Raw genomic sequence first — 15,096 nt, 5'->3', positions numbered from 1 at the left:
AAACAAAATTATTTTACTGTAATAATGAGAAATGGAAAATGAAAGTAGTTATGGCACACTACTTTTAATAATACAGGTGGTGTTCCCACTGCGAGAATAGGGTCGACAAAAAGCATCGCAAAGTAAGAACCATTAAAAAACCATGTAGGTAATAAAGGGTACATGGTCAACATCTCTCCCAGTACTCAGCTTTTCCCTCACACACACACACAAAGGGAAGGAAAAGCGGAGGAAGAGAGGGATAAGAAGCAAGGAGTGATAAGAAAATAAAAATAAAGGGTGTGAGAAAGGAGAAAAGAAAAAGGAGAGGAGGAAACTGGGAGAGAGAGAGAGAGAAAAGGGTGTGAGAAGGGAGTCAGGTAGAGGGTGTGTGCGTGTGTAATCTAATAGGAGGGGAGAAAGGGATGAAGAGGGGCAGAGGGTGTGAGAAGGGAGGAAACAAGGGAAAAGATAGAGAGGAGGTATTGGGAGGGGAAAATGAGAAGGTTGTGTGAAGGGAGGGAAAGGAAGGGAGAGTCAGATAAAGGTGAGGAAAGATGGAGAGAGAAGAGGTATGTGTGTGGGAGGGGAAGAGATTAACAGAGAGGATGGAAGGAAGGAAAAAAAGAAATGTGAGAGGAGGAAAATAAAGGGAGAGGAAGGATGGAAGGAAGGGGGGGAGAAGTGAGAGAAGGGAGTGTTTTCTCTCTCTCTTTCTAGCACTCTCTCTTGAACACACACACACACACCATCATCATCATCATCCCCCATCACCACCTCCTCCTCCTCATCATCATCATCCTTTTGCTCTTCTCACCCTTGTGTTAATTCTCAGGTAAGTCATCATAAGCTTAGGGTCCCTTACCTCACTTCAGCAGGGAGCACCACAACTCTCCCTCAAAGCAGTTCAGCCACAATTAGCAGCACTCTATACGCACAACTGAAGCTCAACATTCCACGTAAACATCTTCAACTCAACATTCCATCAAGACTAAACATAACCCTCGGCATCCCATCAAACATACAATGAATAGCAACAAGAGCAACAGTCTTTCTTATCAAATGTTTAAGTGATTATTTCCTAGCTCAAGCACACTTATTAATGCAAAACTTAACCAATATCTTAACTCTTTTCTCTGTCATTGGTATACTTTGCAACAGCTTATACACACTTATTAATGCAAGGCTTGACAATAATCTTCACTCCATTTCTTTCATTGGTAAACTCTGCAACAGCCTCTCTTCTATTGGTAAACTTTGCAACAGCTTATACACACTTATTAATGCAAGACTTAACCATAATCTTCACTCCTTCATTTCTTTCATTGGTAAACTCAGCAACAGCCTCTCTTCTATTGGTAAACTCCCTCACACATTTAAGTTAATCAGTCTTCTAAGTTATTTTGAGGTAGAAGGAATATCTCTTAAGTAATTAACCTTTCCTCCAATTCTCTGTTTTTTTTTTTTTTTTTTTTTTTTTTTTCCCCGTTTGAGCGATAAAGGATTGTTAAAGGAGAGTTGGATCCGTTTTAACTTTCAGGTACAGTGAAAGTACATTAGACAAAATTCAACTGTCTGAACTGATGGAAACAGGAGATTTTAACCCCCCTCAAGAAATACAGTTGTTCTAAATCCAGAGTGCAAAAAAATATGTAAAATACCTTAGTGATTAACAGACTTTTAACCCAGTAGCAGCGATGGGCCAAATTTGTGGCTTTACCGTGTAGCAGCGACGGGCCAAATTTGTGCCATGATATACACCCTCCAAAATAGATGATACATAATCTGATCACAAATGCTTTGATATATATTATAAAATGGTTTGTGTGAGGGGTGATTTTTTTCTAATTTTTCTCACTTAGAGGGACCATTAAGAAACATGATCCCCACTGCTACTGGGTTAATGAGATATGAATATTAAACTTTCTTTCTGAGGTAGTGGAAATCTCAGGATAAATTCTCCACTAAGTATATCCTTATGGGCACAAATGCTACACTTCACTGAATACAGATTAAGAAACAGATATGAGGCAGAACTCGTTACTATTTTCTAGCATTTTTGTTCTCGGAGGTACTGGATAGTTACCTCAACACAGTTCAGCCACATTTAGCAGCACAATATACACACAATTGAAGCTAAACATTCCCCGTAAACATCTTAAAATCAACATTCCATTAAGACTAAATATAGCTCTCACCATCCCATCATACATACAGTGCAACAAGTCCAATAGCAAAAGTCTTTCTTATCAAATGATTAAGTGATTATTTCCTACCTCATGCACACTTATTAATGCAAAACTAAACCAATATCTTCACTCCATACATATACATCTACATTTATCTGTACTGTTCGTTATCAAGAGTATAAAAATAAGAACACCCTAATGCAGCAACCTACAGACTTTGATAAATTTAGCTGCCGTTATCTACGAAAGTGTTGAGCACATCACAAGCTGCTACAATACCTGATTCTAGTAATGCATCACAGCTTGGCCACTGACGCAACACACGGCCAGCAACACAAATATAACCAAACTAGACATATAGACACAAAATTAAATATCTCATCTCATTCATGGAGAACTTTAAAATATATAAATTCAGGTATAACATATCACATAATGGGCCTATATAGTAGAATAAAATCTCAACATAAATAAATATATACTAGTAAGTAATTCATAATCTTTGTAATTGGCATGTGTATAGGTTAACCCGGTACAGCAATGGGCCAAATTTGTGGCTTTACCGTGTAGCAGCGATGGGCCAAATTTTTGACATGATATAAACCCCCCAAAATAGATGATGCATAAACTGATCACAAATGCGTTGATATATTGTGAAATAATTTGTGCGAGTGATGATTTTTTCTCATTTTTCACACTTAGAGGGGCCTTTAAGAAACTTGATCCCTGCAGCTACTGGGTTAAAGAGAACATCAATGGATTAAGCAACTTAGCCATATAGCTCACAGTCTAAGAACCAATTCCACAGTCCAACACAGTGGCTTTGTAATCGCCAAAACCAAACTAATCAATCTTCAACACTCCATAAAGGTGAGGTTTTCAATCCAACATCAGAGACACGAGATTTCCCGTACAGCTTCCTCAAATTTCTTTAAAATATGAATAAGAGAAAAGGAAATGAATAAGAGAAAAGGTAATGATAATAAGAGAAAAGGTAATGAAAGAAGAAGAAAATAATAATAGCCATCAACGAAAAGCACAACTCATATTCCAGGCAGCGAGAAGAACACATCAGGGAGTGCCGATACAAAGCCTATACTCCCGACCTACAACTGAACTGAACTGAACTGAACGCCAAACACTACACGAGGAATTTACGAAGTCTCTGGAATTGGTTGGAAGGCTTACTAACCCATTATGGCAGACTGTGAAAGTGGCCCTAAATTCCAACTGGTTTCACAAAATAGACGTACAAAGTGTTCTCATGTTTGGGGTGAAAGAAAATTCTGATACTCTGGAAAACGAAACTGAGATGTGCAAAGTAATACCTCAAAATGGAGAATGTTTACCAATCTTTAGTTTTGAAGCTTATTTCAAAACTCGAGTTCATTCATTTATTAAGTTTGTTTATTACCCGAGTTTATTTGTTTATTAAGTTTATTTATTACCCAAGTTTATTTATTATCCAAGTATATTTATTTATTAAGTTTATTTATTACCTGAGTTCATTTATTTATTAAGTTTAATATTACCCAAGTTCATTTATTTATTAAGTTTATTTATTACCCGAGTTTATTTATTCATTAAGTTTATTTATTAAGAGTAATTTTCTACCCTATTTGAGCAGAAACTGAGGTGCAAATTAACCAGCCTATTCTAGGTGGGGCATGATAGATGGCAATTAACACAAGAATTTGAATTTTCTCTTGATTTCCTTGGGCGGGGGGTTGACTTAACTATTTTCAGTGCCTATTGACAAAGGGAATTTTACAGCGATTGCAACTGAAGTGTCACAGAATATTATGGCGCTCTCTGGTAGCTACACCCCACTGCGAACAGGCCAACTGGCAAACATACCCTATATATACACTAATTAACATATACTCAATTACCGGTATCTATAGGCACTTGGGTTCACAGTAGGATTTGATTAACTGCTCAGTCATCAGGAAGTACCTTATAGGGGTTCAGAATCCCATTGGGGTCAAGCAACTTCTTCATCTGTTTCATAAGCGTCACGGCGCCTGCTGACTTGGAGTAGTGGATGTAGTTTCGCTTTTTGAACCCCAAGCCGTGCTCGGCGCTTATGCTGCCATTCACCTTCGACGTCCACTCATACAAGGCTGGCTCGATTTTGTTTAAGACATCCTGCGAGAGACCAAACACCAAATTAACCTGGATAAATATCCTCCACACCTTATCGTCGATCATTTTCGATCCACTGCAGGGCAAAGGCTTTCCTCAACATTTTCCACTTATTCCTCTTGCAACACAATATGTATAGGGTAATATGGGCCAAGGCACAAAGGATCCAACACTACCTTCTCAAACTCATGCAGTGAGAGACAAACACCAAATTCACCTAAATATATATCCACACATTATCATCGCCAATCATTTTTGATCCACTGCAGGACAAAGTCTTTTCCCAACATTTCCCACTACTTCCCCTTGAAACACAATATGCATGAAGTAATATAAACCAAGGCATAAAGGATCCAACACTATACCTTTTCAAACTCATGAGTAGTAATATTGAGGTGAAGGTTTCCATCTCCGATGTGTCCGTAACCACAGCAGCGCATGACGGTAGGGCCCAGGTGCTCCCTCATGTCCTCCACCATCTTGTAGAAGTGGGTCAGGGGGAGGGAGATGTCGTACCTGCAGCATGGTAAAAGTCCACTGTTTATTGATGCATGTCAGTGTGTGCAAACGTCACTCCCTTTAGCATTGATGACAAAAATAGTTAATCCACTTAAACACCTGACATAAAAATGAACCCGAACTGAAGTATGGAAAAAAATAGCGTCACCAAGTAAAGTGAAAAGAATATAATGTGCTGATGTACTGTTGTGTTTCTGTAAATAAACATAATACAAGGGTCTCTGAAGTGTGTGTGAAGAACAGGTGGAAGAGTTGGCATAAATAAGCTAAAAAAGGAGTGGAGATTGAGAAGACAGAGATAGAGGGAGCATTAATGACACTTTTTCTTGCAAAATTTACCGTGCATCTTGGGCCACCGAAAGTTCCATTACCTACAGGCCTAACCTAGAAAGATGAAATGGATAGAGAGCATCGAAGACACACCTTTATCAAAATTTAGCATGTGTCTTGGACATCAAAAGTTACATCACCTACAGGCCTAAACTAGAAAGCTGAAAGAAGAAGCGAAACAAGACTTCAATTTTCCCCATTTCAGCACTCTCTCCACACGATCAATCCCTCTCCTGTAGGAAGTGTGTAGATAAGAGGCTGGTGTTATTCTTGAAGGGCTGTGACACTAACATACCCAACACAGCACACACTCTCATGTCCACATTCTTAACCCGGTAGCAGCGATGGGCCAAATTTGTGCCATGATATAAACCCCCCAAAATAGATGAAACATAAACCGATCACAAATGCTTTGATTTATATTATGAAATGGTTTGTTGTGATGATTTTTTCTCAATTTTCTCGCTTAGAGGGACCGTTAAGAAACATGATCCCCGCTGCTACCGGGTTAAATGCATCGAGCTTCCACCATAACTATTTCCCAAGGCCACAGAGAAGATTGGTTTTCATGGATGGTTTTCTCGTTCATGGCGCACAGGTCGTATAAAGCTATCACTGGGATCACAAAATAGTCCATAAATATCCCAGGAGCTTCTACATGAGGGTCTTCAAACTGGCGAACTGAGGCGCCGATAGTTTTAAGAACTTCGAAATATGTAAATTCAAGTAGAACAAATCACATAATGGGCCCATATAGTAGAATAATACCTCAACATAAATAAATATACTATGTGATTCAATAAAATGGAGAAAGTTTACCAAGCTTTACTTTTGAAGCTTATTTCAGCACCCGAGTTTTTTTAATTATTTATTTATTTATTTATTTATATTTTTTTTACATCAGAGGACATGGCTCAAGGGCAACAAAAAGAGCAGAAAAAAAAAAAAGCCCACTACTCGCCGCTCATATAAAAGATAAAATTAAAGAGTACCCAAAAAAGAGGTCAATTTCAGGTGGAAAGGTGTTATTTATTTATTAAGTTTATTCACTACCCGAGTTTATTTATTCATTAAGTTTATTTATTAAGAGGCTTCAGTCACTAACTTGTAGGTGTAGCCTTCGCGTGTGAGGGCCTCGGCGATCCTCTCCCTCAGCGCCCAGATATGCAGCATCCTGGAGGGCTCGGAGGCCACTGTGCCGTCAGATACTGTTCCTGACCCAAGTACATTTTCCAGGAAGTTGTTCAGCTTCTCCTCATCGTGGGTCCCATTTGAACCTGTGAAAGAACATAAATATTCATATCGCAAGCTCTCCCTGTAAGGTATTAATGAACACTTTTATAGGTTAATGGCTACATCTAACAAATAAATTTTCTCTCTTAATAATAGTACAGCATAAGTAGAGAAAAAGAATAAGTGGAGGTGTGGAATGGGAGAATGCACCAACCCCTAAAACTGCCAGTGATCGCTAGCTACTTTAACTAAATTGTGCAAAGGCAATTTTTTTTATCAAATTGAGAACAAAAGACGAAAGAAAAGTCGAAAAAACTCCGGCACTACACAATGAATCTAGTCTGTTGAGTTCAACATATCTTTACCTTAAGTGCTGACATTTATAAGTAAAAGTAAGTTTAATTAAATGTTGTCTTCTATGATAACTCAAGAAAATTTTCAATCCAATATCCAAGACACAAACCTGAAGTCTCAATCAGCATATAATACTCATGCGACGAAATCGGGGCCTTTAGATTCAAGTTTTTCTCCACACACTCAAGAGACGATCTGTCGATGAATTCACAGGAGCTGAGGATCTCTCCCAGCTGCTTCTTGGCTGCCACGAAGGTCTTTAGCACATCGTCATACGTGTTTAGGCCCAGGAAGGCAAGATTTACAGCCTGTGGTCTAGACGGACAGTTGATTGCAAGCTGGAAAGAGGGTTGTTAGGTTAGGTTAAGTTAGGTTTAGTTAGGCTTTAATATGCAAGCTGGAAGAAGGTTTAAGTTAGGGTAGGTTAAGTTAGGTTTAGTTAGGTTTTGATATGCAAGCTGGAAGGAGAGTTGTGATAAGTTAGGTTAGGTTAGTTTAAGTTAGGTTTTGATATGCGAGCTGAAAGGAGAGTTACGATAGGTTAAGTTAGGTTAGGTTAAGTTAGGTTTTGATATGCAAGCTGGAAGGAGAGTTATGATAGGTTAGGTTAAGTTAGGTTTAGTTAGGTTTTGATATGCAAGCTGGAAGGAGAGTTATGATAGATTAGGTTAAGTTAGGTTTAGTTAGGTTTTGATATGTGAGCTGGAAGGAGAGTTATGATAGGTTAGGTTAAGTTAGGTTTAGTTAGGTTTTGATATGCGAGCTGAAAGGAGACTTACGATACGTTAAGTTAGGTTTTGATATGCAAGCTGGAAGGAGAGTTATGATAGGTTAGGTTAAGTTAGGTTTAGTTAGGTTTTGATATGCAAGCTGGAAGGAGAGTTATGATAGGTTAAGTTAAGTTAGGTTAGGTTAAGTTAGGTTTAGTTAGGTTTTGATAAGCAAGCTGGAAGGAGAGTTATGATAGGTTAGGTTAAGTTAGGTTACGTTAAGTTAGGTTTTGATATGCAAGCTGGAAGGAGAGTTATGATAGGTTAGGTTAAGTTAGGTAAGGTTTTGCTTTGTATACTCCTATTGATTTCCTTCCCCCCAATGGATCTTCTCTACTAATATACTTCCTCTTTTACCCTTAATAAAGTTGGAGGGGAGACGAGGAGAGAGTGGTAGTGAGGGTGGCAATAGATAAAAGACGATGGAGTAGATAATTTTTCCCCCCTTGGTAGGTGAAATATAACACTGTGACCCCCCTCATAAATAGCTCTGCTCCCCCTCTCAACCTCCAGTGCTCCCCAAGTTCTATACCTCATGTTTTTCTTTCTGTTTTCTTTGTTGCCCTTGAGCTGTTTCCTGTTTAATAAAAAAGAATAAAGTAAAGTGTTAGAAATAGAATGATTAGCACTGGATTGAGCAACATGGAGGAGGATCATAGCAAGTCTGACCCAAAGAATAAGAGAAGACAGACTATAAATGAAGGAGATACAGAATTAAGGTACACTACACCAACACCAAATAAGAAATAAGCAGGCCATATCAATGCCTACCTTAGTGATTACTCCGAGCGTTCCCTCCGACCCGATGAAGAGGTGCTTTAGGTCATAGCCAGTGTTGTCTTTCTTCATTGCCGTCATGCAGTCGACCACTTCCCCCGAGGCCAGCACGGCTTCCACCCCAAGTATAGACCCGTGCAGACTGCCGTACCGCAGCAGACGTAACCCACCTGAAGACGTGATACTTTTTTTTAAGAAATAGAAGCATAAGGTGCTGACTATCATGTGTTTGAAGAGACCCTAAACTTAACCTAACGGAACTTATCCTAACAAAACCCCAAACAGTTACCATAGGTCTTGATTCAGAAAATTCATACATGTTTCCTTACTAATGACTTTCCATACAACAAAGGGAGGTCATTCTTTGTTGATTTATACCATAAGGTGCTGACTATCATGTGTTTGAAGAGACCCTAAACTTAACCTAACCTAACTTAACCTAACAAAACCCCAACTAGTTACTATAGGTCTTGACTCAGAAAATTCACATGAGCTTCCTTACTAATGAGACTTTCTATACAACAAAGTGAGGTGATTCTTTGATGATTTATACCAAAGTTGCTGGTAGTCATGTGTTTTAAGATACCCTAAACGTAACCTAATGGAACTTAACCTAACAAAACCCCAAACAGTTACTATAGGTCTTGACTCAGAAAATTCATACATACTTCCTTACTAATGAAATTTTCTATACAACAAAGTGAGGTCATTCTATGTTGATTTATACCATTAGGTGCTGACTATCATGTGTTTGAAAAGACCCTAAACTTAACCTAACCTAACTTAACCTAATAAAACCCCAAACAGTTACTATAGGTCTTGACTCAGAAAAATTCATATGTGCTTCTTTACTAATGAGACTATCTATACAATAAAGTGAGGTCATTCTTTGCTGATTTATACCATAAGGTGCTGGCTATCATGTGTTTGAAGATACCCCAAATTTAACCTACCCTAACAAAACCCCAAACAGTTACTATAGGACTTGACTCAGAAAATTCATATGAGCTTCCTTACTAATGATACTTTCTACACAACAAAGTGAGGTCATTCTTTGATGATTTATACCAAAGTTGCTGTCAGTCATGTGTTTTAAGATACCCTAAACATAATCTAACATAACTTAATCTAACAAAACCCCAAACAGTTACTATAGGTCTTGACTCAGAAAATTCATATATGCTTTCTTATTAATGAGACTTTCTATACAACAAAGTGAGGTCATTCTTTGCTGATTTATACCATAAGGTGCTGGCTATCATGTGTTTGAAGAGACTCTAAACTTAACCTAACAAAACCCCAAACAGTTACAATAGGTCTTGACTTAAAAAATTCAAATGTGCTTCCTTACTAATGAGACTTTCTATACAACAAAGTGAGGTCATTCTTTGTTGATTTATACCATAAGGTGCTGGCTGTCATGTGTTTGAAGATACTCTAAACTTAACCTAACCTAACTTAACCTAACAAAACCCCAAACAGTTACAATAGGTCTTGACTCAGAAAAATTCATATGTGCTTCCATACTAATGAGACTTTCTATACAATAAAGTGAGGTCATTCTTTGCTGATTTATACCATAAGGTGCTGGCCATCATGTGTTTGAAAAAACTCTAAACTTAACCATACCGACAAAAACTATTCATACCACGGCAGACATAAGCCACCTGATGATATGATCCTTTTTTTTTACAGTGAGGGAAGCAGCTCAAGGGGAAAAATTAATAAAAACAAATGAGCCTGCTAACAAAAAAGACCTAACTAACACAAAACCCTACTAGAAACTAATCAAAATCATCTGATACAAGTAAACAAGATCAAGAATGGATAAATCAGTTCAGTCTCCTAGATCTATTTCTTTCCTTGTGGGCAAAGATAAATAAAAAACAAAGAGACTACTAACAAAAAGAACTCACTAACAAAAAAAACTACGAAAAACTAATCAGAATCATCTTAATCTAGTAAACAAGATCAAGAATGGATAAATCACCTCAGTTTCCTAGATCAAATTTTTTCTCCTGGTGGGCAAAAATAAATAAAACAAAAAAGACCACTAACAAAACACTAAAAATCTAATCAAAATTATGTTGTACTTGTAACAAAATGAAGAACGAATAACTCTCGATCAAAATTTTCGTGGTGAGAGTCAAAAATGGAAGTGTGAATAGAAAATAACTCGGAAAATTCACATAAGATTCCTTACTAATGAGACTCTCTATACAACAAAGGGAGGTCATTCTTTGTTGATTTATACCATAAGGTGCTAGCTATCATGTGTTAGAAGATACCCTATACTTAACCTAACCTAACCTAACCTAACCTAACCTAACCTATACTTAACCTAACCTAACCTAACCTATACTTAACCTAACCTAACCTAACCTATACTTAACCTAACCTAACCTAACCTAACAAAACCCCAAACAGTTACTATAGGTCTTGAGACTCTTGACTCACAAAATTCATACCGACAGCAACGTACCCGCATTTGTCGACGCATTGCCACCAATATGACAGCTGCCCTTTGCTCCGAGGTCCAAGGGCACCATCAGCCCATACTCGGCCACATGCTGATCCAGGGCCTCCAGGACACACCCAGACTGGCAGGTGACGACTCCCGCCCACGTGTCTACATTCTCAACCTTATTCATGAGATTCATGGAGATTATAACCTCATCGAATACTGGAACGCTCCCTCCCACCAGTCCAGTGTTGCCGCCTGTTGGGTGAAATGAAGGATGAGGAGTTGAAAAAGGTAAATGGGTGTGGTATCAGTATTTTGCCCACTAATTGCAAAGTTTGAAAATGATAAAAGGTTAGGTTAGGTTAGGTTTAGACATGTATACTCCTACTGATTTCCTTCCCACACAGACAAACACAAAGAGGATTAAATGCTAAGTCTGCTATCATAAAGTTTCCTAGATGTCGGTTTTATTTAACCCGGTAGCAGCGGGGATCACGTTTCTTAATGGTCCCTCTAAGCGAGAAAAATGAAAAAAAATCATCACTCACACAAACCATTTCATAATATATATCAAAGCATTTGTGATCAGTCTATGTATCATCTATTTTAGGGGGTTTATATAATGTCACTAATATGGCCAGTCGCTGCTACACGGTAAAGCCACAAATTTGGCCCGTCGCTGCTACTTGGTTAAACCCAACATATTAAGATTTATAACAACAAGTGAATATGACCCCTTTCCTCTTCATCACCATTAACTCCATTTCCCAGAGAGAATAGGGAATAGGGAATGAGAGAATAGGGATTTAGTAAGGCAACAAACTTCTGCATTCCTCTTTGCTTTGTCCCAACACTAAAAGCTACATAAGACACAACATCGGATAACCTGACAGTTGATTGCAAGCTGGAAGGAGGGTTACGTTAGGTTAGGTTTAGCTAGGTTTTGATATATATACTCCTACTGATTTCCTTTCCACATAGGCAAACACAAAGAAAGGGAAAAAACATAAACCTTAACCCGTTGACTGAGCATTTCCTACAAGAAGACATCACCAAGCTACAGGAATGGAACAAAAAGTGGCTGCTACAATTCAATGAAGAAAAATGTAAAGTCCTGCACCTTGGGAGGGGATATCCAGCATACCTATACCACATGGGAAACACTCCACTATCCACGACAGAGGCAGAGAAAGACCTGGGAGTATATGTTACCAGGCTACCAGTGAAAGCCAAATCCATGCCAATCACAGTGGACAGGTTAACTAACAACTTGCCTTGGGGACACACGGCTAGTCTATGCTGGTTGCAGTGAGACAAGATGCTGGACACCTCCTCGGTGGTCTTGGGCTTGAGGAGGACAGAGGACGCCCCCCGAACAGTCTCGAGCCAGTCAGTGTTGTGGCCCTCCAGCTCGGCCTCCCCCAGGATGATACGATGTGGCCCCAGGAGGTCAGTGAAAAATTTAATGTTCTCCTCGCTAACTTGGCCATACTTTCCTCTCTCCACCTGATACCTGAAGATGATGATGAAGATGATGAGGTTTTCTAACTGACTTTCAACCTGCTACCATGAATCCTAAATGATGTGTGGAGGAGTGGAATTTTACATCGTTGCTAGTGTGGAGAAAAAAAAAAAGGCATAGTCAGTAGGTAATAGTGAGGAAGATGAAGAATTTAATATTGTCTTCTAACTGACTTTCCACATTCCGTCAGAACTGATAAAACATAATTTTGATATAATAGACTTTATGTAGAGCCTTGATAACTTACTAAGAGGGGTTGACAGACGTAATGCAGAGGGTTCAAAACTAACAACAGGGGCAGAACTTACTAAGAGGGCCTGACAGATTTAATGTAGAGGTTGATAATTAACTATAGGGGCTGATAACTAATGACCGATAGACATGATAACTAACCACAATCTCATCCTACAATCAAGAGCAATCCATCCACAAACCTTTTAGACGTGAGCTCACACTTCCTCTGGCATGAGGATGTGTGTATGAAGGGACTGTTCCACCGGAGGGTGTTAGGTGCCGAGCCTGACGCCACTCTGGTCCATTGTGAGGCCAGGGTCAGGACGTGCCTTAATTCCTTCCCTCCGAACATTATAAACCTGAGAAGGAGGGTTACATTAGGTTAGGTTAAGTTAGGTTAGGTTTAGCTAGGTTTTGATATGTATACTCCTACTGATTTCCTTCCCACATAGGCAAACACGATGAATTAAAAGGAATTAGATGGAGGAGCCCTTAAGAAATGGCCACCATGAAGGTTATGTTATGTTAAGGATTTTTTACATAATGGTGAATGGAAACTCTGCATTATGTTGTTTACTCCCCAGTGACATTGACTTATATGCTGAGCTGCACAACATAGACCTTATTCATCAAACACAGCTCAATACAAAGCCTCACCCAAAATGAAAATAAAACACGAATCAATATAATCAAGGACTATATAGAGTGAGCCATTTACGTCCATCTCCATAAGGGAAAATAATGACTAACTGAAAAGAAAAAGAAGGAAGAAGATATAGAGAGTGGGAGTCGTTTCTGCCCAATCCATAAGAGAAAGTAAGGATGTTAATCAAAAAGAAGAAAGAAGAAAAGAAGAAAAAAGAAGATATATATAGTGGAAACCATAGCAAAGGCAATGTCATGTCTACTACTGGACTGTGGAGTGAAGCGGTCCCGTATTCTTAAAAAGTATCGGCACCTCAGTTCGCCTGTTAGCAAAACCTCTCGTGGAAGTTGCAGGGGTTTTCATGGACTGTTTTGTGATCCCAGTGATTGTTTTACACGACTTCTGCACTTTAACCAGGAAAATCACCCTTGAAAACCCAGATTATCTTCTCTGTGGCCTTGAAAAAATTGCAATGGGAACCTGATATGCCTGTTTGAAAAGTCTCTCGTAGAAGTTGTTTGGATTTTCATGGACTGTTTTGTGATCCCAGTGATAGTTTTATACAAAGTCTGCATCTTGAACGGGAATATCACCCATGAAAACCTGGCTAATCTTCTCTATTGCCTTGGAAAATTAGTTGTAATGGGAGTCCAATGTGTTTAAGAATATGGGCCTTAGTCTTCTCTGACAAAAAAGGGGTGACTGATGCATTTTCTCTGTGTTCTCTGTGCATCAGCCTTGCCAGTGGTCATGTTGTGTTGTACTGACGTAGATTAAGAAAAGAAGAAGAAAAAGATAAAGAAATGTGTTATATATGAAACGTTGTATCTGAATATGTTACTCTTCTCTGTGACCTTGGAAAATAGTCATACTAGGAGCAGTAAGCATGCAAACCAACTAGACCCTTGTCATATCAAGGCTGGAATATGTCTGCCAGCTCTGGTCCCCACATAAAGTAAAAGACATCCAAGACCTTGACCAGGTTCAAAGGGAAGCTAAACATCTTAGGCTATAATCTCTGCAGCGATGAAGAGAGCGCTACATTGCTATTATGTTTGGAAAATCCTTGAGGGCATGGCACCAAATCCAACTTAAAATGAGAAGGGTGGCATTGAAGGTCAACACCACCCGTCCTGCACAAAGATGTCACTGAACACTGAATCTCAGAGGATAAAGACGATACAGGCAGAAAGCTTCATATGTGTTGGACCCAGGCTGTTCAACTGTCTTATGTTATGCACCTGAAATGTGCCCTGCGCATTATCATCCAGATCCAGATCCAAGGGACATCAGAGACCTGACAGGCGCCAACAACAACGACAATGAGCATTTTCAGTACACGCATTTACACGTTACCTGGTTTGTGTTGGAGGCTACGGATCTAAAGGGGGTAGAGAGGTGTTATGTGAGCCCAGACCAGCCGGGCCTCTCCTACAGCAAGTGTTTCGTAATGGTCAGCCTATCTATTAACTCCAAGGTCTAAGCGAGGACACGTTCGAGAGATAACCGTGAATGGGAGGCTGCAGCCGCTTGTGTTTCGGCCGCTTTTACGGGGCTACTAAATGGTGCTCTTATTTCACCTTTTATTATTTATCTAACTATGACTACCTAATAGGGAGCATATGTCCGGGGGCACGTCGCTTCACTCACTCGCCGTCCATACTCTTGTTTCTATTATCTTATTTGATCCAGTTTCTATTATTTTATCTTTTTGTTATCTATTCTTTTACGGGGGTTTATATTTTATTATTTATCTAACTATTGGCTGGAGTAGGTAGGAAGACACCTTCCGAACGGGCGCAAGCCACTCCCGGTGAGGTATATATGGGAGGTGAGAAGGGAGCTGAAGCCCTCCAAAGACCCTTCCCATGTCATCACTATAGTCTGTTCAGAGCATGAAGGCGGTTCAAGGTGTGGCAGATTCCAGAATTCCC

General features: G+C 39.2%; 1 protein-coding gene across 2 annotated transcripts; it reads right to left on the bottom strand.

Annotated features, from left to right (window-relative positions):
* Positions 1-3,568: 3,568 nt before the first annotated feature.
* On the bottom strand, positions 3,569-14,706 carry LOC127002075 (D-2-hydroxyglutarate dehydrogenase, mitochondrial-like). Of its 2 annotated transcripts, XR_007755688.1 has the most exons (10): positions 14,519-14,706; positions 12,717-12,875; positions 12,035-12,273; positions 10,779-11,015; positions 8,291-8,466; positions 6,859-7,087; positions 6,268-6,439; positions 4,679-4,829; positions 3,735-4,316; positions 3,569-3,667 (listed from the first exon to the last, which is right to left on the bottom strand). XR_007755688.1 is itself a non-coding variant. In XM_050867526.1 (9 exons), exons 2-9 carry the CDS (start codon positions 12,866-12,868, stop codon positions 4,107-4,109), a joined length of 1,566 nt encoding a protein of 521 aa, XP_050723483.1. In that variant the 5' UTR covers positions 12,869-12,875; positions 14,519-14,706; the 3' UTR covers positions 3,569-4,106. The 2 variants fall into 2 exon arrangements, 1 of the variants encoding a protein (XP_050723483.1); XM_050867526.1 differs by having other exon boundaries at positions 3,569-4,316.
* Between the last annotated feature and the right edge of the window lie 390 nt (positions 14,707-15,096).

This window comes from Eriocheir sinensis, chromosome 22, assembly GCF_024679095.1.
Source record: "Eriocheir sinensis breed Jianghai 21 chromosome 22, ASM2467909v1, whole genome shotgun sequence".
NCBI classification, from domain to species: domain Eukaryota; kingdom Metazoa; phylum Arthropoda; class Malacostraca; order Decapoda; family Varunidae; genus Eriocheir; species Eriocheir sinensis.
Note: the sequence above shows the minus strand (reverse complement) of the source record. Positions and strands in the feature narration are given on the sequence as shown.